The sequence below is a fragment of the Sinohyriopsis cumingii genome, chromosome 4 (assembly GCF_028554795.1).
Source record: "Sinohyriopsis cumingii isolate HCF-2022 chromosome 4, ASM2855479v2, whole genome shotgun sequence".
Classification (NCBI taxonomy): domain Eukaryota; kingdom Metazoa; phylum Mollusca; class Bivalvia; order Unionida; family Unionidae; genus Sinohyriopsis; species Sinohyriopsis cumingii.
This window is the reverse complement of record NC_142964.1, coordinates 27,064,306-27,090,088: the sequence shown is the minus strand read 5'-3', so window position 1 is coordinate 27,090,088 and position 25,783 is coordinate 27,064,306. Positions and strand designations below refer to the sequence as shown.

The 25,783-nt window shown below is 35.3% G+C and overlaps 1 protein-coding gene across 7 annotated transcripts in view; it reads left to right on the top strand.

Annotated features, from left to right (window-relative positions):
* Nucleotides 1-25,783, top strand: part of LOC149800852 (uncharacterized) — a 99,737-nt gene that overhangs the window by 61,613 nt on the left and 12,341 nt on the right. For all 7 annotated transcript variants that reach the window (XM_089954869.1, XM_089954868.1, XM_089954871.1 and 4 more), the window contains 4 exons: nucleotides 16,181-16,276; nucleotides 19,281-19,370; nucleotides 20,014-20,109; nucleotides 23,111-23,306. In XM_089954869.1, coding sequence (XP_089810995.1) covers nucleotides 16,181-16,276; nucleotides 19,281-19,370; nucleotides 20,014-20,109; nucleotides 23,111-23,306 — 478 coding nt within the window. The remainder of the gene's footprint in view (nucleotides 1-16,180; nucleotides 16,277-19,280; nucleotides 19,371-20,013; nucleotides 20,110-23,110; nucleotides 23,307-25,783) is intronic.

Sequence of the window (25,783 nt, the reverse complement as noted above, 5' to 3'; positions counted from 1 at the left end):
GGATGTACATTGGTTCAATCTATGTCTGCACTGACTGAAAAATACTCAGGGGACTTATTATACAATCAAGCTAATTAATTGATTTCACACTCACAAAAATGGCAAACTTACCACTTTCACCGAAAGCTATATGAAAATTCACTAGTAATAGATTCGTCTGTAAGATCTTGGCAAAATGCTCTTCCGTTGCATATTCAGAAATTAATTAAAAACACCTGCCTTTGGCAACCTTGATCTTTAGTTGCTTATGAGGCCCATGCTCAATACAATTGTAAACCGAGCTTGACTGAAGGAATTAGAAACTGAATTCTATAAATGTTTAGATAGTAGCGAGTGCGTTCATATAGATCATTAGTAAATAATAACTATTTTCTGATAATAAATAAATTATGGACAAAACGGCTGCCTTGGTCTAGAGTGTAAACATTTGGATTTGGAATAACTATTTATGTCACTGATATTACGAATATTAACATATTACGAATATTAACATATATTATTACGGATATAAACAAGAAATTATATTTATCTGACCTATTGAACAACTGGGAAGTGTAAATTAGTCCTCATATAGACTATAGATCATAATATTAGCAATAGACTGATATGGCACAATTGCGATAAGCGTTAGACTTGTATATGAAAGGTTGAGGAATCGAAATCAGGTTTACTCCAAAATAATTTAGCACATATATTTCAGTATCATAGTCGTTCTTAAAGCTGGCAGTATAAAACAGATCAAAGAAGCTCATCAGTGAAAAAGATGTTCCAAATAGGAATCAAATGAAATACAAATAACATGACTAGCGTATTAAATAGCATAAAACAGACTCTTGTGGATGCAACAATTACAAAATAAAGTTATATGACTAGGCCAAGTAAATTTATGTCCTACAGTATAAAATAAATCTTATCAAGTATGATGAGTAATTACCCAGAATTTTGTGTATGAAAAAGAGCAAATATTCAGATAACGTGGAGTAGGAACAACGATCTGCAAAGAAATGCGGCCTGTCCCTTTTTGGAAATTGGTTTTTATACTTTCTTTGTGAAAAGGCTTTGTGTACGGGGGTGAGCAATTTGCTAATGTTTTTATGAAAAATGTCTTTTACTGAACTAGATAATTGTATAATCATAATTAATCAGATATATTTCGACTGCAAAGAATGTTTATAAGGGCATAACACTTTTACAAGTATTAACAATCATATAACGAGCATTAATAAAACATAGTATTTAAGGAATTTGTATTACGATCATAAAGGTCGAATTGCTTTATTATTCAGTTATTTAGACAAATGCAAATCAATAACAATAGATAGAGACGTAAAGATATAGACTGAATCAATATTCTGAATTTAACAATTGTAAGATTAAAACAATCTACACAGACGTTACAGAAGCATAAAAATATGATTTAAACATATGATTTAGGATCATTTAGCAGATGATCATTTTCAAGCAGAGATATATGTTCCGGAAGTAAATAAAAACTTTAATAATGGTTAGATATATGTTTTGACAGTAATATATATCTTTTCAAACGTAGGCCTGGGTTACAATGTGAAGGTAAAAAGGAAGTGACGTTCATGTAAAGACTTAGGTATGTAGATATGTTAATAAAATTCGATAAAATTCAACATCATTTTCTTTATGGTGGAATAACTGATGTATCTAAATTTGAATAATCTCCAATTAGAAATGAACAGAGAAGATCACTTTTGTAAGACGGCCAAGAATTGGCTTTTGTTGTTGTTTGTTGTTTATTTTGGTATTATGAGTTAAAATTACAAGAAAAAAAGGATTATGCAGAAACTGTTTATGACGAAAAATAACGAGAAACATTAATAATGATACAGATTAGCAAAGATAAAGAAATCAGCATAATTGCACCAATATATCTTATACAAGTAAAACGTAAATACTCACGAAAACAAAGTTATTAATAGCTACAGAGTAAGAGATCTGGATCACTAAATTGAAAAGTACAAATGCCGTGCACACCTTAAATGTATCTAAAGTTTATTCCACAATTTATTCACTTTTTGTTTGGATTTGATTCTCACATGATTATGAAGGTCTTGGTACAAAGAGAAAAACGATCCTGATCAAGAAGTATCAATAATACAAACAATAATGAAAAGTATATTTCATTTAGTAAAGAGTTTACAGATGATAGAGTCAATTTAAACGATAATGTTCGAAGAGGAACAAATGAGATTTGTAGAAAATTATCCATGTATGTGTCATTCTCTAGAGCAACTAGTTAAAATAGTTAAAGATATAAAAGATAAATTCAGATAAATAATTAAACATTTAGAGAAATGACATCTTGATTGTTTGGAAACAGATATTTATCGATAAGTCTATACTGATTCGGCTGAAAGATTGTTTATTGAAACTGGATAAATAACAAACTATGCATATAGACATGTTATCAAAAACTAGCAGGATCATTTATCAACTAGGAGGATTACCCATACGTAAATGGTATTATGATGTATTTTACATTAAAGTATATTGGCGATCATTATGATACTAGGTGAAAAAAGATATTTCAAATGCTATGTGATATTTTTGAAAACTTAAACCCGTGCGCATGATGAGACCCTTTTTTACTGCACCATGACTACCTCGTGCTGCTAGTTTCAAAATAGTAATGTGCAATTAGAAATGAGCACAGATAATAATATATTTTGATGATTGAATTTATAATGAAATGAGGAATAAGTATATACCAAACGTTCTCGAAAGCAACCCAAGAGTTTTATAACGACGTCAAACAAAAAATGTTGGGTAATACAATGAATGAAAGTCACATTAATATATTATATACATATCAACATGCTAACAAATTGAAACAGCAAAATATGAAGCAGGCAACTGGATATAATCTATACAAACTCCGACAATATCAAGGAAAATTTGGCATTTTTTGGTGGCTCTGTGTACCCAACGACATCTAAAACCCTAGGTCCCACCCCACGTAAACATCAAAATTGGCTTGATGAGAACAATGATGCCAGTCAGAGACTTCTCAACGAGGCACATCGGTCACGGAAGGCAGCACAAAAAATAGTCTTGAACAACATCAACAAGACTGTCCGATGCAAACTCTGAGAGCTGCCAGGCTAGTGGCTTAGCAGTAAGGCAGATGATATTCAGTCCTATGTAGACACGAATAATATGAAGGATTTCTTTGAAGCTTCGAAGACAATCTGCGGGCCACAGTCATCACAAACATATCCAATACTGAGTGCAAACAGAGTTATGCTGCTCACTGACAAACAAATTATGCTTCAAACATGAACAGAACATTTCAGCAACATCCTCAATCAACATTCATGTATCACCCAAGGGGCAATTGATCGAATGCCTCAAAAAGAAATCAACATATCACTTGAAGATCCCCCAAAGCCAACCGAAAAGAATCCACCTGATATCGAACGGCAAATTATTTTGGTCAGTTGTTATACCTGCAGACGTCTATAAAGCAAGAGAATTGCACATGACACAGAAAGTGACTGAATCATCCAATTCATGTGGACTCAGGGAATTATGCCCTAAGGGTGCAAGACAACAGACAATCCTTTGACAATCACTGGGCATCTCTTTGCTGTCAAAAGCATGCAAATTCCTTGTCAGAATTATGCTGAATACTCTTGTGCATCCCACTGTTCAAGGGTTCCTGCGCGAGAGTAAATGTGGCTTCGGGAAAGGACAAGAGACCACGTGCATGGTGTTTGCAGCTTGACAACTCCAGGAGAAATGCCAGGCACAGACCTCCAACCTGTACACGACATTCGTCGACCTGAAAAAGGGCTTCGACACAGTCAGTCTGGAGGCCTATGAAAGATCATAGCGAAATGTTTTGCCCAAAGAAATTCACTGCAATTTTGTGTCAATTCCAGGATGTGTTGTGGACGAATGTGAATCATCTAAACCATTCCTAGTCACTAATGGAGCCTCGCAAGGCTGTATATTGGCCCAATCCCTCTTCAGTATGATATTCTCCGCCATGCTTTTGGATGCCTTCCGTGACTACGGTACTGGAATCGACATTATATATAAATATATATATATATATATATATATATATATATATATATATATATATATATATATATATATATATATATATATGACTGATGGCAATCTGTTCAATCAGAGACGACTACAAAGACAAAGTCACAATAACTGACTGTGCGAGATCTCCTATTTGATGATAATTGTCCCCTGAATGCCAGATCTGAGTCTGACATGCAACACAGTACGGGTCATTTTTCTACAGGTTGTGACAATTTCGTTCTCACAATTAGTATCAAGAAGTCAGAGGTGATGAACCAACAAATAGAAAATGGCCACATTCACAAGTCCACATTGAAACGAACGATACAATTGCTAAAGCAAGCAGGTTCTTCGGCAGACTTCGTGCAAATGTGGGAGCGCAGAAGCATCAGTCTCCAAAATACTTACGATCTATATGTCCATCATATTGCCTCACCCTGCTGTATGCTTGCGAAACACGGTGTACTTGCGGCATGCCAAGAGGCTGAATTTTTTTCTCACATGGACTGCATATAGAATCTAATCAGAAAACTATGGCTGGACAGTGTCCCAGACTCTGAGGTTCCCGCATTCGAGGCATCCTCACTCTACTGATGAAATCACAGTTGAGGTGATAGGTCAGGTAACCAGGCTGTTAAAAGATCTGTTTACAGCAAACTGATGGAGGGGAACTGTCTAAGTGTGGTCAAATGACAAGCTTCAAAAATTATTCAAGTCATCCTTGAAACATTTCGGGTTTAATTTTTGGTAAGATCTCACACGGATTTGCTCCATCTACGGAGTCTCATCCATACTGGAGCTACATATTTTGACTATCATTCCTTTCGTTCAGACAGTGAAGTTTAAGATTGTAATCTATATCGTTATATATATTTGGACTAAGTTCGATATATCTATTTGGACCTCTCAAAAGTTATTGTTGCTTTTTAATTGTGAAATACTATTAATGACTTCTATCAGCAATTGTCTCTATCAGCTTTAAAGTCTTTCATCAGTCGATTTATTTTCATTATTTAATTTGGTATGCATCTCCTGAAGTTGTATTGTGACTGTACATATTTCTTTCTTTTCTCCTCGGCTCTTAGTATGGATGATAGTTCAGCATTAATCGTTTCTTCAATTGTTCTAATACTTTTTGCAGGTTTACTACATTTATTTTGTTTGATTTCGCTCGAACAGTTGGTAAAGCGTGTAAAGCGCTTGCTGAAAATATAAGTCTTGTTTAAACAAATCATGATCTGGAACCATTCTCTAGTCATCATATATTTGTTCTTCAGTTCATTGGGTAGGTAGACTTTTCTATGATACTCTGATCAATGGCTGTTTATTTATTATTGTTTCTTTTCTCCATGTCTTTATACCTGTCAAAGTAATATCTTCCAGTCTCTCACGTATTCGACATTCGACATTGTAGAGAAACTTCGTCGGGCTCAGCGGATATTTCATTCGGATCTTCTAAATTTACGATACGAGTGTTGTTCTAATTTAAGGCATTGCTTCGTGCTTCACCATCTTTATCTTACTCTATGAATTAAAATTAAAATCATTGAGACCTCTTAAAGATTTTTATATATTTTTCGACAAAAATAGCAAATTAATCTGTCTGAGATATTCTAATGATATAAGTGCTGAATATACCACTAAAATATATTATAGCTAATGTTGATATCCAAGTATTTTACATTACTTCTTTATAATTGTTTATATGGTTATTATCATCGTATGGGATGAACTCACCCTGAACTGTATTTTCTAACAGGTAGGACTTTTAGCACAATAGAGCAGGAGAGTTACAGAAATCATTTGCAATGGTTATTTGGGCAAGGAAATTATATAGGTTTTTCAGCTTTAAAAATCCACAAACTGTCACTGATTCAGTAGATATAAACTTGGACCTCTTGATAATTTAGATCTCTGTATATTAAAGTCTAGTTATTTACAGATGATTTCTTATTAACACGACTTAATTATTACTCTGAGTTAATAAACATTTAGAGTTCTGTTGCTGTTATTCAATTTATTTGCTTTTATACTGTCACTATCAGCATGCATTCCTACCTAGACAGTTTTCAAATACATTTCAATATCATCGAAACCATTAGATATTGTCATGGTCGTGGCTTCGTTCTTATTGTTTATATAATAATTGATTTGGGTTATTTATCATTTAAACTGTGTAAATAATCGACTATGAAATATAGATTCTGTAATGAAATGTACACTTTACCATCTCTTTCATCACTTGGACTCAAAACAATATTTTTCTTGTTTAGCCGGTCCTTCCACCTTAACATTGATATAGTTTTGTTGTAGTAAGTTAGGTATTAGAGACTTCGCGTTAGGTAGTGGAAAGCTTTCATTTAAGTAATGGGATAGAAAGCCTGGTCAAAGTCATGACGTCTTATTCAGTTGTATTAATGTCCCTTTTGGCGTCTCTGCATCTGAGTCCTTGACCAATTTGCACTATCATAACGTATTTCATTATTGCTTATATCTCTACTCCCCATTTCAACAATAGTTTTCAACTTATTTATGACATAGGTTACACTCTCTTTGTGTTTTTGAAACCTTATGGTATGCAGCATCAACTCATGGTCAAGTTTAATCAAACTACCCTTGTAAAGACAAACACTGTAAAAACTAGAATAATAAGTCATATAATGAGCACAACTCCTAACCTAGTATCTCCAACATTCTTTCCACAAAACACAGTTGTCATACTAGCCCCTACAAATCTAACAAGTCATGTCCTATTTTATTCGTGTTGTCAAGCATCTATGCAATGTTTTATTTTATTAATTACATCACATTTCTTCGTTAATTTTCATCAACGAAGTGTTTATTTAGTTGACCTAATGTCCAGTTCCGATGTTCTGTTTAAGGTTACGTTGTAATCAACTTGCAAAGTATTGTAACTGAATATTACTTATAGATGATAACATTCTATATTTCTAGCCCACAATCATGGAACTCTTAATCAAGATTAAGCAAAAGATGACCTTTCAACAGAACGGTTTACGTTTTCTGAATGAATATAAGCAAGGTATTAAATACGTATTAGAGATAGGTGATGAATATTTTAAAATGTAATTGAAACATAACAAGTTCAATGTTGTTTGCATAAACACAAATATGGATATACATAGTATTAAAAGTTATCTGTTTGGTGAGCTAAAATAATATATTACCTGGATCTATAGAATCAGAAAATATACGACTGATTCTGTAGCATTCCTAAGATGGAAAAGAGGCAAACGAAAATTATGTACCAAACATGATGTCTCATGAACATTCATTAATTACCAGTATATTTGAAGGTTATGCGTTTCCTATATTGATGGAAGACAACAAATATTCAACGGATACTCAAGTCATAAAATCAAACAAAGAACTTAATTCACAACTAAAAAATACACAACTGATTGAAAATATGATGGCGAAACAGATATCCCTGAAAAACAAATCAACATAGGGCGAGAGAATTACATGATAATTAAATACCTTGAACAAGATTTCAAAAGATCTGATAGTCGAGAAGGAAATGTTAATATAGTGCCTATTGATGGATATGAAAGATTATTATGTGGTTATGTAGTGACGCTCAAAACTAGCAGTATAAAAATAGTGGCAATACAATTAGATCTCGATTTACTTGACAGATGTAGAAATTAAACATTTATCGCTAAAAAGATGAAAATAGAACAGGTAAATTAATTGAGATATTACAAATTTATGAAGTTAAGGGGCTTAAATTATTGGGCATTTAACAGAGATAAAAATAACTTTAAAGAAATTATTAATACAATTGAATGAAACTCAAGAAAAGCTAAAGGCGAAACGTTAAAACACCTGTTGAAAGAAATATACCTTTACCACAATCTACATACTTTAGTATAACATTTCAATCTGAAGGGCACTGTGACATTTTGTGTGGCTCAGATAAACGCTTGTCTGCGTGTCAAACTGTTGAATCAGGCTGTGTATTATTTGGTACTTTAGCACTTAAATTACACTTAACTTGTAATCTAATACTTTAATGCTCCGTTACCTTATAGTAGAAAGACATGTTAATCAAAACTGTACAGTATCTACCACACCTTACTGTACCAATTGTCTATCTTTCTTGTCCACGTATCTTAGGCCCCTGACCGCTCCGGTAGCCTAGTGGTTAGGGAGTCATTAAAAACTGTCATACTGCAGACATCGTAGCCATATGACTGAAACATTGTTAAATCTTTGTTAAAAGTCCAAATCACACACACACACACACACACACACACACACACACGCATACACCTCTCGGGTGCAGTAATTGCCCTTTCTGTTTTGTAATTGATTCTAAGCAAAGTAACAAAGGTAAAATTCGTCCCTCTTAGATAATGAGGAGAAGAATAGGGTTAATATAAATTATGTTCAATTCTTTTTAGATTGTTTACTTGCTGGATTAAATTTCAGGTTATAGGTAATAGTACTGTGCATTCAGACAGTCGTTTTTGGATCTAAATATACGTATTAGTTGTATTAAGGGCGGTACAGTACCATCAGTTACTTGCCATTAAGCTCATTGTCAAATTATTAAGTGCCTTTATCATAAATTCATATTTGTTTGTATACTAAATAGCAATTTTCTGTGTAGATATTAACACACCATTAATGTTGTTATAAATAATTATTTGGAATGTCATGTGTTAAACTGGATTCTTGGACAAGTATTGTTATTGTTAAAATCTGAGGTGTACTATTTATTTCTATTAAAAATTGTATAGTTGTTTGGACTTACATATATTGAAAGCATTAAAAAGGGGGATCCGCGTTCTGGTACTTCTAATTAGGAAAATAGTACATATCCATTGGTTGGTATCCTGTCTATACTATGTTCTAAAAGTACTCTTTGAGATTAATTGCATAGAGAATTGGAGACAAATAAAATTGGACATGTCGAGGCTCCCTCCTTCCGTTTATTGGGGGAGGGGGCACCTCACCTCTAACGACGGACTGGGTGTTGTTATCAATCAGATACAAGTAAGGATGCCTAAAATGTATGGGTCAAATATTCACGTTTGAAGTTATGTAGATTTGGGCTATAGGGTGGGTGGATTACTTTCATAAAATTTAAGGGTTCTTACAAAAGGTTATACATTTGGTTGAAATCCTTTAACTTGTGTGCTTTTGTGTAAAATATTTTAATACTCTGTCCATAATTTTGATAGCAAGAGAAAAAGTTAAAGGTTTGATACCAAATTGAATAGATTAAGTAGAAAACCTATATAAAGAGTTCTGAAAGCGCTTTGATCCAATTTATCACGATTAAACAAAAACATTATATATATATATATATATATATATATATATATATATATATATATATATATATATATATATATATATATATATTGTACAGAAACCCGGTCGCAGAACACTTTTCATCCCCATGCCACACTTTCAATAATATAACACATATTGCAATTGCTCACAACCGCAACTGGAGTTCCGAAACCAGGAAAGAAAATAAATCTTACTAGATACGCCGCCTTATAGCATTAAAACCAGGTGGTTTAAACCAACAAGACTAGAAAAAGATAGCCATGCTCAAAAAAATATTATCTTTTGCAGGCTACACAATTTCTTTTAAATAATTATCTAAATTTGCTTAATAGCCTATGACTACTACTATGACAATCATATAAGTTGTGCTTACATACATTTACATAGATTGTTACGGCTCATCGATTTCTAGGTCAAGAAAATATTTTCCAGCATCCGCAACAAGTTGTAATAAACTAGTTGAAACATAATAAATTTAAAACTGTAATTCTTGTAGAAACAGCCATGTAAAGTTTTGCAAACACAACGGTTTTTGTGTTTTATTTGTTTGTCTTGTCTGTGTTTTGTATTTGCCGTTGAAAAAGACTCATTAAGAGGCGACATCGCTAATGCAAGCTAGATACTAGTTTTGCACTGTACATTGTCAGTTTATTGCATTTATATTAATCAATCCCTGACACACGTGATCCCTTTTTGGATCCAGTGCTCTTGAAAGAACTATTATCCGCCATATGATTTTTATTCTTTATATATATAATATCATTACTATTACTACTACTACTACTACTACTACTAATACTAATACTGATAATAATGATAATAATGAGGACTTTGTATAGCGCCTACTCTACAGAAGCTCTAAGTGCTTTGCAACATCAGACAACACCTATAAGATAAAAAACATATAATGATATGATTACAAAAACAAACACCATGAAAATATCAAACAAAACAAGAAACATGCTGAAAATATTTAAGGTAGGAAACATTATTATGTCTTTAAGCTTGTTCTTGCAGTCGAAATAAGTTTTGAAAGCACTCTTGAATGGGACCACTGTTTCTTTGTGTCTAAGTTCAGTGGGCAATTCATTCCACGTTGCTGGGCCCTGGTATGCAAAAGAACGCTGTGCATATGACTTTGTTTTCATTGTGGGAATAATGTGTATACGATTGTCAGAAGAGGAGCGTAAGTATCTTGCTGGTGTGTACATATGGGTGAGGTCGGATAGGTATGTTGGACTAGAGACCGACAGTGAAACGTAGCACAGAGAACACAATTTGTGTTTGATTCGGGATCGAATGGATAGCCAGTGCAGGGTACAGAGCAGCGGGGAGGTGTGCTCTGATCGTGGTACTCTAAGTATGATTCGAGCAGCTATGTTTGGAACTTTTTGAAGTTTCTGGAGCAGATATTGAGATGAACCAGAGAGAACTGAGTTACAATATTCCAGTCTTGAAAGTACTAATGAACATACAAGTGTTTTAGTGGCGTCAATTGAAAGATATTTGCGAATGGAGCTGATGTTTCTTAGCTCAAGATATGCAGCCTTGCATATGTTCATGACATGTTGGTGCAATGTGAGAGTACTGTTCATAGTAATACCTAGGTTTCGTACTGATTGTGTGAATTTAGTGTTAGTATTGCTGATATTTATTGTTCGAGGTAAAGGATGTGACTGAGAAAGCCTTTGTGTTGTGATCAGAATGGCCTCAGTTTTATCATCATTCATCTGCAGTTTGTTACATGTAATCCATGATTTCACATCAGAAATGGACCTCTCTTCACCTTGGATGTTAGCATCAACTTCAGTTGGGTGGCTAGATTTGTATATTTGGGTATCATCAGCGTACAATTGGAGAGACACTGGATGATGACACTGGACAACAAATTTTTACAAAAGTCATGTTACTGAAATAAAATTAGTCAATTCTTATCAATTTTTATGTGCTGAACACGAATATGACAGTCAAATTGCAAAATTGGCTCTAGTTTTTTTGTAATCTGCAAGAAATTAATGTTTACATAACGAAATGCATTCCAATAGTAAAAGGTCAACTGTAATAGCCTACCTATAAAAAATCAAGTCATTGACTACATCTTAGATTTCTTCGCCTGTCTCTTGTACAGCTGTTCGGGAGCATCTCTGAGGAGTGTCCAGCAGTAGTCAGCCAGCATTGTAGTGGACCATTTTCCCTGGTATCTTTGTTCCATTGTTGCGATATCTTGATGAAAACGTTCGCCGTGTTCATCACTAACAATACCACAGTTGCTAGGAAAGAAATCCAAATGGGAATGAAGGAAGTGAATCTTTAGAGACATATTGCAGCCAAGTTTCTTATACTTCATCAACATGTCTTCTACTAGTTCCTTATAGTTTTCTGCCCTAACATTTCCGAGGAAGTTTGTAGAAACTAGGCGAAAAGCATTCCATGTTTGTTTCGCGTCACCTTCCAGCAAGTTGTTGAACTGGTCATCTTTGAAAAGCTCTCGAATCTGAGGACCCACAAAAACTCCCTCTTTAATCTTTGCTTCGCTGAGTCGAGGGAATTTTTCATGCAGGTATCGGAATGCTGGCAAAGTCCGGTCAATGGCTTTCACGAAGTTCTTCATCAATCCTAGTTTGATGTGAAGGGGTGGTAGCAAGATTTTCTGAGCCTCAACCAGAGCTGGGTGTTGGATATTCTTCTCTCCAATGGCTACATTCTGCCTGTGAGTCCATTCCTTCCTCATGTAGTGCATTTCCCTTGCTCGGCTATCCCACTCGCATAAGAAACACATGTATTTTGTATATCCTTGCTGCAGTCCCATTAAAAGGGCAACTACCTTCAAATCACCACAGAGGTGCCAGCTGTACTTGTTATACTCAATGGAATTCAGTAGCTGCCTTAAGTTATCGTATGTCTCTTTCATGTGGACAGCATACGCTACTGGAATAGATGGAAGAATGTTTCCATTGTGCAAAAGCACAGCCTTGAGACTCAGTTTCGAAGAGTCCACAAATAGTCTCCATTCTTGTGGGTCATGAGTGATTTTTAAAGCATTCATGAGGCCCTCAATATCGGAACAGAATATCAGATTACTTTCCTTTCTGAAGAAAGGCTCCAATTGCTGGTGGCGCTTTCGATATGCAGTAATTGTGACATCTTCTTCTAGAAGATTCCATTGTTGGAGTCTTGATCCTAGCAATTCTGCCTTGTTCTTTGATAAGTCCAAATCACGAATCAGGTCATTTAGTTCTTCCTGTGTTATTCTGTGTGGGGTTGATGATGCACCACAGTGAAAATCTGGATCACTGCATGCTGATGGACCAGGAGAAGAACAGGTCGACTCACCTTTGTCTTCGTCAGATGAATCAAGAGAATATTCTGCTGGAGGTTCTGGAATAGGAAGTCCCTCACCATGTGGAACTGGTCTCAATGCAGACGGCATGTTTGGGTAGACTATTCTCGACTTCTTTCGCTTCGTTATTCCGCCGGAAAGAGGAGGAACCAAGCAGAAGTAACAGTCATTTAGGTGGTTGCTTGGCTCTCTCCACACCATTGGGACTGCAAACGGCATTGATGACCTTTTGCAATTCAACCACTGTGAAAGCTGTGTTGTACATGTAGCACAGCATATATGCGGAGCCCAAGGCTTGTCTTGGTCACCAACCTTGCATCCGAAGTAAAGATGATATGCCTTCTTCACTTGAGAATTGATACTTTTCTTCTGGTTGGCAAATGTCACTTCCCCACAAATATAGCAACAATTGTCCGCGGTATTAACACACTTTCGAGGCATTACTGTTCTTTATTGTACGTAAATGGATAAAATAATGAGTTTTATGTAACAGTAGCTTGAACTGTCTCGCACAACGTCTAAAATATTTTAAATGCTGAACCTATCTGATTGGGCTTTATATAGTACACTGCTTACGTCAGCTTCAGCAGCCGCCTGGCATTAGTATAATAGGCCTACACATGTATAGTACACTGCTGACGTCAACTTACTTCAGCAGCCGCATGGCATTAGTATTGCATTGCATCAGAAAATGATGCAATCAACTGTGGATGATGTGAGCATGATGGTATTATGCAATGTTACATCATTATTCCGGATGTTGCTGCAGTCCTACTGGAGAAATTTACACAGTGAAACATAGAAAATGAGGTATATGAATATCTTCAAAACGAGAGCCAATACAAATTTTTCACGGTTATATTCGTGTTCGGCACACCAAAATACTACAGATTAGGGCCTTTTCAAGTCAGTAATGATTTCACTGTTGACCAGTGTGATCTATGACACTTGAGAGCGACTGAGTTTATAGAATGAAGAGGACAGGTCCAAGAACAGACCCTTATGGAACACCACAACACAACAACATATATCAACTGGGCTGGAGTGTATTCCATTTGCAGATACAATTTGTGTCATGTTGACCAAGTATGACTTGAACCACAGTAAGGCTGTATCATGAATGCCAAATACATGCTGGAGACGGTGAAGTAATATATCATGGTCTATTGTGTCAAATGCTGCAGACAAATCAAGGAGGGCGAGGACTATAATCTGTCCGCTATCCAACGCAGAAAGAATGTCATTAACTACTTTTAGAAGATTAGTTTCAGTACTGTGTCAAGGGCGATATGCAGATTGTACATTGCTAAAATGACTGTTTGAATTCAGATGATATACAAGCTGGGATAGAACAACCTTGTCTAAGATTTTTTATATGAATGGGAGATTAGAAACTGGACGGTAGTTCCTTAAATCGTTACGGTCTAGTGTTTGTTTCTTCAGCAGAGGCTTTACAATGGAAGTTTTGAAAAATGATGGGAATTCCCCGGATGAGAGAGAGGTTATTAATAACATCAGTTAGTGAAGGCAATACTGGATCTAAGCACTCAAGCAGCAGTGATGTTGGAATTGGATCAAGTTCACATGACTTTGGTGCACTCTTCATCACGATTGTACGTACGAAATCCAGACAGGTTCAAATGCTGCTAATGGGTGCCGCTCAAATTCTGTATCCCAACTGTATGGTGACGACGAGTCAATTGAAATTGTGGTGTCAAGCTTATCTCTAATGGTTTGTACTTTGTCACGAAAGAAATTTGCGAACATGTCCGGAAGGTCGACTGGAGAGAAGGTAGTTGGAAACGGTGGCTTCATAGATTTGCTTATGAATAGTGAGTCTGGTGTAAAGCCAAAGCCTCTCAGCTTTACGGCGGTCTCTTTCAGCAGTTCGAAGCTGGTCCCTAACACTGCTATACCATGGAGAACACTTTTGAATTGATACTCTGCACTTGGTAGCTGGGGCATATTTGTCGAGCAATGAACGCAGGCAGTTATCGAGTTGTTCTGCTGTATGAGGTAAGCAAGTTGTTAAGTTTGCTTGGATGTCATGCATTAGTTTGGTTCTATTTATCATACGGAGGATTCTCTTAGTAGCAGATAAAGGTCGAGGGTTAGCGACTGATACGTCAAGATGACATATAATGCATTGGTGATCTGATGCAAGGTCATGGGATACCAGGGAGGACCGTAGAATGTTATCATCAGGTCTATGAAGAATCCAGTCTAAAATGTGACCATGTTTATGGGTGGGTTGGTTAACTTACTGTTTCAGGTTGTTAACGTTAATGTAATCAATGAGTTTTTATGTGTTTGGGTTTCTTGGACAGTCAATGTGAAAGTTGAAATCTCCATGAATAATCAGGTTGCCACCTATCGAATTTCCATACTCCAGGAGATTCGGAAACTGCTCCAAAAAGAGAGATTCGGCCAGCTTGTTTTTTTCTTCTAGGAGGAGGGCAGTATAGGCAGAATAAAGGGACTGACCTTTGCTCCAGTGCGAGTGTGGTTTGGACTAGTTCAGACGATGTGTGGTCGAAATTGAATGTTGTGGTGTGGTTAAGACGTTTGATCAGGGAGTTAAAGAATATATATATATATATATATATATATATATATATATATATATATATATATATATATATATATATATATATATATATATTGATATTGTCGTTACACTCTACACGTCGTGTGTTCAGTTCGATATTCTTGATATGACAACATATTATCGTATCACTTTATATGATTGTTATTTGACCAAATAAGCTTATGAAATTATTGCTGAGTAATCTCTGTACATATTGACTGCACCGTTATATGTTTCTTTACCCCGCATTATGGATATTTTTGTTTTTACTATTACTATCAACATTTTTGCGGCCATTTTTCGAATCATTACCCCAGTGGCATTGCGAAAGGTTAAGTCTGTCGGAATATGGCCAATTATCCCACATGGGCTCGATACAAATAAAACTGAGGGTATCGATCAATGGATAGTTGGATGGGGGATACCTGTAACGTGTAATCGACCCTGTGACAAGCGTGGTTTAAATATTAACTTAGAGAACTAAATAAATTCGCATCTGTTTAGAAAAGAATGTAGACATAAACCGGTCAAAAAATTGACAGAAAGTTATCCAAATATCAGCGTAATGTCCTTACTGCTTTTCCTCATTACCACCTATAAAGACTAAGACAAGAATTAACTTGTACAATCATTCATGTATATCAACTGAGTTATTAATATTAAGATTTATTAGTACGTTTTCTGCTGTAATATTTGACTTAAGTAATGACGTTTATTTCTGAACAATGACTCACCCTTTCTATCTGATTTGTTTTCTATGTCAAAGTTTCTTTGACAGAAGGACATTCTATGGTTTGGGGAATTTAATGTAACTAGTTGCGTTAAGATTTTATATACGTCATAATACAATTTCATTATAGGAAAAGGAGGACGCGGCAAGGGAGTTAATACGGATTAAAATCAGGTCCCCGACGATTAAAGTGTATCCTGTCGCTGTTGGCACCAACTGTGATATGGTAAGATATAATCCATTTTCTCTATAATTATTAATTCACTTGAAGCTGAATTTTATAAAATACAATCTTTTGCAGTTGGTTGGATTGATACAAGTATTTATTATATACTTATACAGATTTATAGCCACAGCTATAAGTTGGATTGATACAAGTATTTATTATATACTTATACAAATTTATAGCCACATCTATAAGTTCCTACATTCTGATGTGACTAGTTATGCTACCTTTTAGTGTCTGATCCTTTTCCGACATCACAGTCGGAACAACTGGAGGTCTTTTGATGTCACATATATTTGACCCCTCGAGACTAGAAAAACATAATTAGTAATACGATTTAATCTTACAGGAACGTCTTGACACCATTGGTGAGAAGAAAAAAAACCTCATGTACATCTATTGACATCGCACGACATATGGATAACACTACCAATATATGGAGTTTTATCTTTATGAACTGAGTTGAATGAATAGAAATGAAGTCATATGTATCGGGTCAAATACCCAGTTGATAGGGTCTTAATGCATGTTGTTGAGATAAAGTTAATATATGGGTATTTATTTTTATTTTAAATTTATTTGGAATACATTTGCTTACATAGGATTCTATGACTACATATCCCGTTATGAATCAAGTGTTCATACTAAAGGGTTAAAATTTGTATGTGATTGATTGTCCATATTCAGTGTTTCATTGTATCACGTGCTGATGCAGTAATCTGTGCTTATAAATGAGTGAAGCAGTATTATGTTTCTCCAACTTACTGAATCAGTATTTTGTGTTCATACATTATTGAAGCAGTATCATGTGCTTATAATTTATTCAAGCAATATTCTGTGCCTACAAATTTTTCAAGCAGTATTCTGTGCCTACAAATTTTTCAAGCAATATTCTGAGCCTACAAATTATTCAAGCAGTATTCTGTGCCTACAAATTATTCAAGCAATATTCTGTGTCTACAAATTATTCAAGCAGTATTATGTGCCTACAAATTATTCAAGCAGTATTATGTGCCTACAAATTATTCAAGCAGTATTCTGTGCCTACAAATTATTCAAGCAGTATTATGTGCCTACAAATTATTCAAGCAATATTCTGTGTCTACAAATTATTCAAGCAATATTCAGTGCCTACAAATTATGAAAGCAATATCTTGTGCCGACAAATTATTCAAGTAATATTTTGTGCCTACAAATTATGAAAGCAATATTCTGTGCCTACAAATTATGAAAGCAATATTCTGTGCCTACAAATTATTCAAGCAGGAAATATTTGTCCCTTGAAAATGCTGATCCTATAGATGATGTTGTTGAATGAATTGGGTTAATGTAATTTTCTTTAAGACTCTGAAACTGTTTTAATTTTATTTATATATCTACTATTCAAATATTTACATAGATGTTAGCATCAGCCGCATCAAAATCACGATAAATCGCTCAGTCTGTCAAAGCAAGTGACGGCATGAAACGGGGTATTAACATTGTATTCTAGTCCCAAATAGCGTGAAAATCTAAACTCTGTTCACTCAACGCACTCGAAAAAAGTGCCAACTGCTTTGTATTCAGTTAAACACCTCTCTTGTACAGTCCGTAAAAGCCTAGTCTACTGCACGGAATAACCTTTGCTTACCTCTGGAATTAGTTTATCCTGACTCTAAATTATTTATTTTGGTGTATTTATCGTCAAACGCGCACCTAAAACGTTGAAACATCTTCCTGTTACACCCAATGGACTCAATGGTACTTGATATCAATGTATTCTGTATTTATTTTCTGCTTTCTCTTTTCTGTGTGTGTGTGTGTGTGTGTGTGTGTGCGTGCGTGTGTGTGTGTGTGTGTGTGTGTGTGTGAGTGAGAGAGAGAGATGGAATTTTAATGTAGCTTTAACAATTCTTTAATCATGTCGCTGACTGCCGTGTACACGTTCATAGTGATGTCTAGCACTGGAGCATCAAGTCGCAAACATGTAGCCTCATGTCCACACATTCACGTTATCTGACACCAGGCAAACCAGTCCTAACACTAATCTCTTAATGCTGAGTGCCAATTGAGGCATCTGTAAGTACCATTTTTATATGTCTTTGTTATGACTCAGCCAGGTTTCGAACCCGCAATCTCCCAAATCTGAGGAGGACACTTTAAACCACATAGGCCGGAGCTGTTTTCTTTCTATCTTTGCCTTTAATTGTGTGTGGATGGTATGTAGGTTGTATATTTCACACATTTTAATGACATGTAATTAAATGCAAAACAATACGATATAAGATGTTGCTTGAAGTCAGACCATATATTCCTCACTGGAATGCACGGGAAATCGTCATGCATTATAAATCCGGACTGCACGAAGGAACAGCTGCAACGTTCCTTTACTCGCTGTATCAATCTTGGCAGAGGATGAGATCCAAGCAAGGCAAAGAATTGTTATTTAAGACATTAGTGATGTGATTTTTCAACCGGAGCTCACCAGATCTACGAAACCACGACCGTCAGCAGAAGGCAGTCATCAATGATCCCCTTTCTTCTAAACTGAACATTACGTCAGTCTATTGCTGAAGTGTTGTTAGATCTCTACACTAGGAAAAATCTAACCTTTTCAAAAGGCTAGGAATTCTAAACTTTTTAATATGCTAGGAATTCTAACACTTTCAATACGCAAGGAATTCTAACTGCTTCAATAATGATAGTAATTTTAACTCTTCAACAGACTAAGAATGGAGCATTTGTGATTTAACCTCATATTTTAGTTATGTATGAGTGTAGATCATGAACTGTACTTATAGTTAAGATATGATATCTTTCGCTTATAAGGATATCACATACAATAAAATATTGATTAGTAAGGTACACATGTTACGCCACCTATTCTCGCAGTTGACAAATGTATATTTCTAACAACATTTTCATACAAAAAGAACAGTTTGGGGTGGAAGGGGGAGGAGCATTTTATCCAGGGAGTATAATATATGTATCATTTACATGATCGCTGTTTTCATCTTTTATACAGGAATTTCTTTCGGCTATCGCAGACTCTTGCAGAGGAAACGTCATGAATCTGTCTGAATGGAGAGAGATTGCTCATTACGGAAAAAAAGTGGTATATACACGTACTATATGTGACATTTCTGAGAAAGTTAAATAACTGTACAAATGATAAATTGATGCAGGCTATTTTAATAACTGTTCCGAATGCATAATATCAAGCTTAATTGGCGGAGATTAATAATAAATAACGTATAATAAAGATCCTTTTATCGTAATTATGATGTAAGTTCATTTAATTTCCACGAATAAAAATACAAAACATTTACTTTTGTTTATAATTTACAATAATGGTGTTTCTTGTGCGCGCTGTTTTGATAATTTTTATAACAAATAAGAAATATAAACCAATTCGCTTGCCGTTATTTAGTGATTTATAATTAACAGCTTGGTATCCATTCTGACACGTGAGAGGTATGGCACACACGAGTCATTGAATGTTCATTTAATGTTACCATGATATGCTAAATTGACACAAACAGGCAACGATGTACCCGGATTAGTAGAGATTTTAATAACTAAAGCTACAAGGTGATCGGTACATTTTATCTGAAGTGGCCAACATAAACATCGTATGACATGAAACACGGTATATGGTAAGGATAACTGATATTTTATTAAATCTACCAAATACTGTACATTATTAGATTCGTTGGAAATACAAGTGTTTGTAATTTAGACTGATTCTTATTTTATAGGAATTTGCTTCACAATACTTTCATCTGGCCAGTCTGTCAGAAACATTCTTGGCCCGATGGATTAAGCAAGAAAGCCGTTTGCCCCAGGAAGATATTGTGAGATTTATTATTATTATTATTATTATTATTATTATTATTATTATCGTATTTTGGGCCTTAAAGTAAGCCATAGAATAAGATTATTCGTTGAAAACGAAGAATTTGTGACGGCCAGAAAATTTTAACTGCTTGAAATCTTGATTCGTTATATCGTAGTCCTGAGAAAAGGTTTATATTGACCTGTTTTCAAATCTGAGCTGACTAAATTGCAGTGGGACTATTCAATTTGTAACCAAGTGAATAATGTAACTGAAACAGTGTATGAAGACTGGGCCTTGTGACATTTATACAAAACCTTGCAAATTTTCAAAATTGTATTAAGTTCTGAAACTTGTTATCGGCATCTTTGCATTCTTGTGTATTGTTTTTCCCTTAAATTTTAATTTTTAAAATAATGAAAGAAGATCCATTTCTTAACAGAGTAAAGATTTAGTCAAAAGGAACCTATACTATGATTTTGTGTTATTGTAATACAGTTGCCTCGGCATGCGCATCATTTTGTTTGCAATATTGATCAAGTGTATGAAATACCAGTAATAGTATCACAGGATGAAACAACACGTCATGAAATACCGGTAATAATATCCCAGGATAAAATAACACGTCATCAAATATCGGTAACAGTATCACAGAATGAAATATCACGTTATGAAATCTCGGTAATATTATCACAGGATGAAATATCATGTCATGAAATACTGGTAATAGTATCACAGGATGAAATATCACGTCATGAAATGCCCGTAATATTATTACAGGATGAAATATCACGTCATGAATACCTGCAATTATCACATAGACGGTACACTTTGCCTATAGTGTGTACAGTTTAATATTTTTGATATTATAACATGTGAACATACCACTTAATGTTATTCTGGTTGGTATAACGAGTCAAAGCAACGACTCAAGCTCTTTTGGAAACAAATCGATAATACGAACTTTATATTTGTAAGTACGATTTTATGCCGCCTATGGGAGACGTCGATTAAATCTGCTAGCCAATAAAGATCGATGCAGCCACTTTGGCCTGACTTCTGCAGATTTCGTCGAATATGTTTCTGCAACGTATACGCCGATTGAGTTTGTAACCATATCTGGTAAAAGTACACAATTTTATTCTTTTGGATTTAGCAGCACGGTACAATTTATGAACTCCCCCATAACCAGCAGCAGGAGCAGGATTGTAACTAAAGGTGATGAGGTTTACTGCGGTTATTTCTACTCGTGAATACGTTAACCAGCTACTAATGCGCTTTACTTCATCTAGTTGGTTTTATATTATAATGTATTACGTGGACGAGGAGTAATAAGTGTGCAAGAGAATGTCTGAACAAGAGTAATCAGTTTTGGTTTGACTTCGAATGCAAGTGAGGTATCCGTTCGTACTAACGATGGGGTAGTATCCACTATTTGTGTGGAACTAAAATGCGTTTTCTTGCTTTCATAAGATTCAAGTGGTCATGCAAGCGATACTAAAAAAGTAGCAGCGACTTTTAACAAGGGTCCTCTCAGCATTGGTAGAAAACCTCGTTCAACCAGCTTTTTGTGGACTGATAGGTCTCTTTCTTTTTCACAGTTTGACAAAAAAGTTTCCGATGTTTTCTTAATCGTTGTTTCTTTTTCACAGTCTGACAAAAAAGTTTCCGATGTTTTCTTAATCGTTGTTTCTTTTCTTTGGATAACGGTTATGTCCCTTTCAAACAATTGAAACAACATTCACAAACGGTATCGATGATTCTTTGGTTGCTTTTTGAATGATCTGTTTTTGCATAAAAAAAGACTTGATTTAGTCTCTGTGAAAATGTTCTAATGTTTAGCTAAACGAGGAAGGAGTCCCTTTAATTTCCGTTTTTTCAGGATGGCTGTGTTTTGGGACTATGAGGAGGAGGAGGATATTTACTTTATCCTGGTTACATCTTTTGATACTAGAGCAAAACTACACAAAAACCAGCTCCGACATCACTCTTTGCAGTTTGTGTTTTGTGTCTGACTAGTGAATCCTTGGTCACTTTTCTTCCAGTATTAGCCGAACCCAGGACATTTTTTTGATACTAGTAATCTCGTTGAATTGCTCTTGATCATAGCAATATTAATAAAAAGCGGGTTATGGCTTGTAATGAGTTGGTGTTTTTTGAATATTACATTTTCCCACGTCCATAAACTGTCGACCCAGTTTTTCATCACAATTTTAAGATTACATTTTCACTTGTCCATATTAACTGTCAACCCTTTGTTCCATCACAGTTTTAAGGTTTTCTCTTCTCCCTACACGCAGGTTTGTCATCATAAACACTTTTGCCCCTATAATACGATTCCGTTCAAACATATGGACCAATTTAACAAATGATTTCGCCTTGTTCCGGTAGTGTCCTCCGCATGTTAACTTAAGGGCACATATATAAATATGATATGACCCGATATTGCCCTATACAATTTCAGGATCTTAACCTTATTTGTTTCGTTTTCCTAAGAGTACACGGTTGATACTCTTGGTTTTAATACAAAACCAAAACTGTGGCAAAATTATCCAACGAGCAATTTTCTGCGCTCATTTATTCTACTTTTATAGTTTAGCTGACATTATGTTGATGTTTTTTGGCTTCTAATAAATTTTTCTGAAAGATTTGACTATATTACTTTAATGTTGTGATTGAGATTTAAAAATAGTACGCGACTCATCTATGATTGAATTTTTGCTGACATTCATCTAATTGACACATGACATAATATTTCATATGTAATTGAATTTATCATTAAATTATTTCGTAAGCTGATACTCATTGATTGTAAGTAATGGATTTTTCTTCTGCATTCGCAATATTTTCTGTATGCTCGCGACATCTCAAGTATTGACAGTCTTTGTTGAGATCAAACTGGCGGAGTTTTCCATAAGTTACATAAAATAGGTGGATTTAAGACAGACCATTATCTGCGAGGTTATTACTATAATACTGGAGCATAATATACAACAAAACTCAAATAAAAACATTGACAGGAGTTCATTAACAAGGTGGTTAAAGATGAGATGGAACACCAGAATAATGAAGGAACAACTTCAGACGAGAAGAAGGTAGTGGGGTCCTATCAGTTCCCTCCTGTCGGGTCACGTGTTCGAAGAGGCCCAGATTGGAACCGGAAAGACGAAGACAATGACAGTCCTGGCACGTTAGTAACTTATTGCAAGGGTAAAGGTAAGAATGGCTTTCACGCACCGTATGATTTGTTTCTCATACTTCCAACGTAAATATACAAATGTAGTTAAGTTTACTATAATGAGCTAAAAATAGTTCCATTTAAACAGCATTCACAATATACGTATAACACATATGACATGGAAAGATTATTTCTCTGACATTAACACAAGGGTAAATGTTCATATTTTATTCAACATAAAAATTAAGGAATCAAATAAACATTAATACATCTTGAGGCATGACTTGTCTAAAATAATTTAAATACATGTATCTGTTGAGGATATCTACATTTTCTTGAGTAGATATACCGAAATATTTCACGAGGGAAGCGGTAACTTTGGCACTTGTGTCAATGCAAAATCTTTTCACTTCACGAGTAAAAATATTTCTGAATATCTACTCAAAAGACTTTTTCTTATATATATATATATATATATATATATATATATATACACACGCAGAATTACAAATATACACCAGACAGAATGGAAAGTGTTATCCCTGGATTCATATAGAAGAATGCTTGATAAAAATAGTAGGCAGAATTAATATTTTAATACAAATAATAATATCATACAGGTAAGAGGATTTTTAATAAGTACTCTACGGAGATTCGAAGCCAGGTCCGCGGGTAAACGGTACCATTCCCCTTGCCTGTCCACACGTGTCCATATTCCCTTACGACTAAGCACACATCAGCAAACATTGATATTACTCAATCGGTGTTATAAGCACTCGTGTGTAGCAGACACACTCGCTTGACGACGTAATAATAATAATAATAATAATAATGACTTTGTATAGCGCCTAATTTTTAGAAGCTCTAAGCGCTTTGCAACATAAAACACCAATAACATAAAAACATCAATAATGATATGATTACGAAAAACAAACACCATGAAATTAGAAAACATAAAAAACATGCTGAAAATAGTTAAGGTAGGAAACATTATTAGGTCTTTAAGTTTGTTCTTGCAGTCGAAATAAGTGAGTTTTAAGAGCACTCTTGAATGGGATCACTGTGTCTTTGTGTCTAAGTTCAGTTGGCAATTCATTCCACGTTGCTGGGCCCTGGTATGCAAAAAGAAACAACAAAAAAACGCTGTCCATATGACTTTGTTTTCATAGTAGGAATAATGAGCATACGATTGTCAGAAGAGGAGCGTAAGTATCTTGCTGGTGTGTACACGTAGGTGAGGTCGGATAGGTATGTTGGACTGGAGTCCGTCAGTGAAACACACAGAGAACACAGAGCACAGAGAACGAATTTTGTGTTTGATTCTGGATCGAATGGATAGCCATTGCAGGGTATAGACAGCAGGGGAGGTGTGCTCTGATCGTGGTACTCTAAGTATGATTCGAGCAGCTGTGTTTGGAACTTTTTGAAGTTTCTGGAGTAGATACTGAGATGAACCAGACATAATTGAGTTACAATAGTCCAGTCTTGAAAGTACTAATGAACACACAAGTGTTTTCGTGACATCAGCTGAAAGATATTTACGAATGGAGCTGATGCGTCTCAGCTTAAGATATGCAGCCTTGCATATGTTCATGACATGTTGGTGCAATGTGAGAGTACTGTCCAGAGTAACACCTAGGTTTCGTACTGACTGTGTGAATTTAATGTTGGTGATGCTGATATTTATTGTTTGATTTAAAGGATGTGAATGAGAAAGTATTTGTGTTGTGATCAGAACTGCCTCAGTTTTATCATCATTCATCTGCAGTTTGTTACATGTAATCCATGATTTCACATCAGAAATGGACCTCTCTTCACCTTGGATGTTAGCATCAATTTCAGTTGGGTGACTAGATTTGTATATTTGGGTATCACCAGTGTACAATTGGTGAGACACTGGATGATGATCTATGACACTTGAGAGCAGTTGAGTGTATAGAATGAAGAGAACAGGTCCAATAACAGACTCTGTGGAACACCACAACATAACTTAACTGGGCTGGAGTGTATTCCATTTGCAGATACAATTTGTGTCCTGTTCACCAAGTAGGACTTGAACCACAGTAAGGCTGTATCATGAATGCCAAATACATGCTGGAGACGGTGAAGTAATGTATCGTGGTCTATAGTGTCAAATGCTGCAGACCAATCAAGGAGGGTAGGGACTGTAATCTTTCCGCTATGCAAAGCAGAGGGAATGTCAATAACTACTTTTAGAGCAGTTGTTTCAGTACTGTGTCAAGGGCGATATGCAGATTGTACATTGCTAAAAAGACTGTTTGAATTCAGATGAGATACAAGCTGGGATAGAACAACCTTGTCTAAGATTTTTTATATGAATGGGAGATTAGAAACTGGGCGGTAGTCCCTTAAATCGTTACGGTCTAGTGTTTGTTTCTTCAGCAGAGGCTTTACAATGGAAGTTTTGAAAAATGATGGGAATTCCCCGGATGAGAGAGAGGTTATTAATAATATCAGTTTGTGAAGGCAATACTGGGTCTAAGCACTCAAGCAG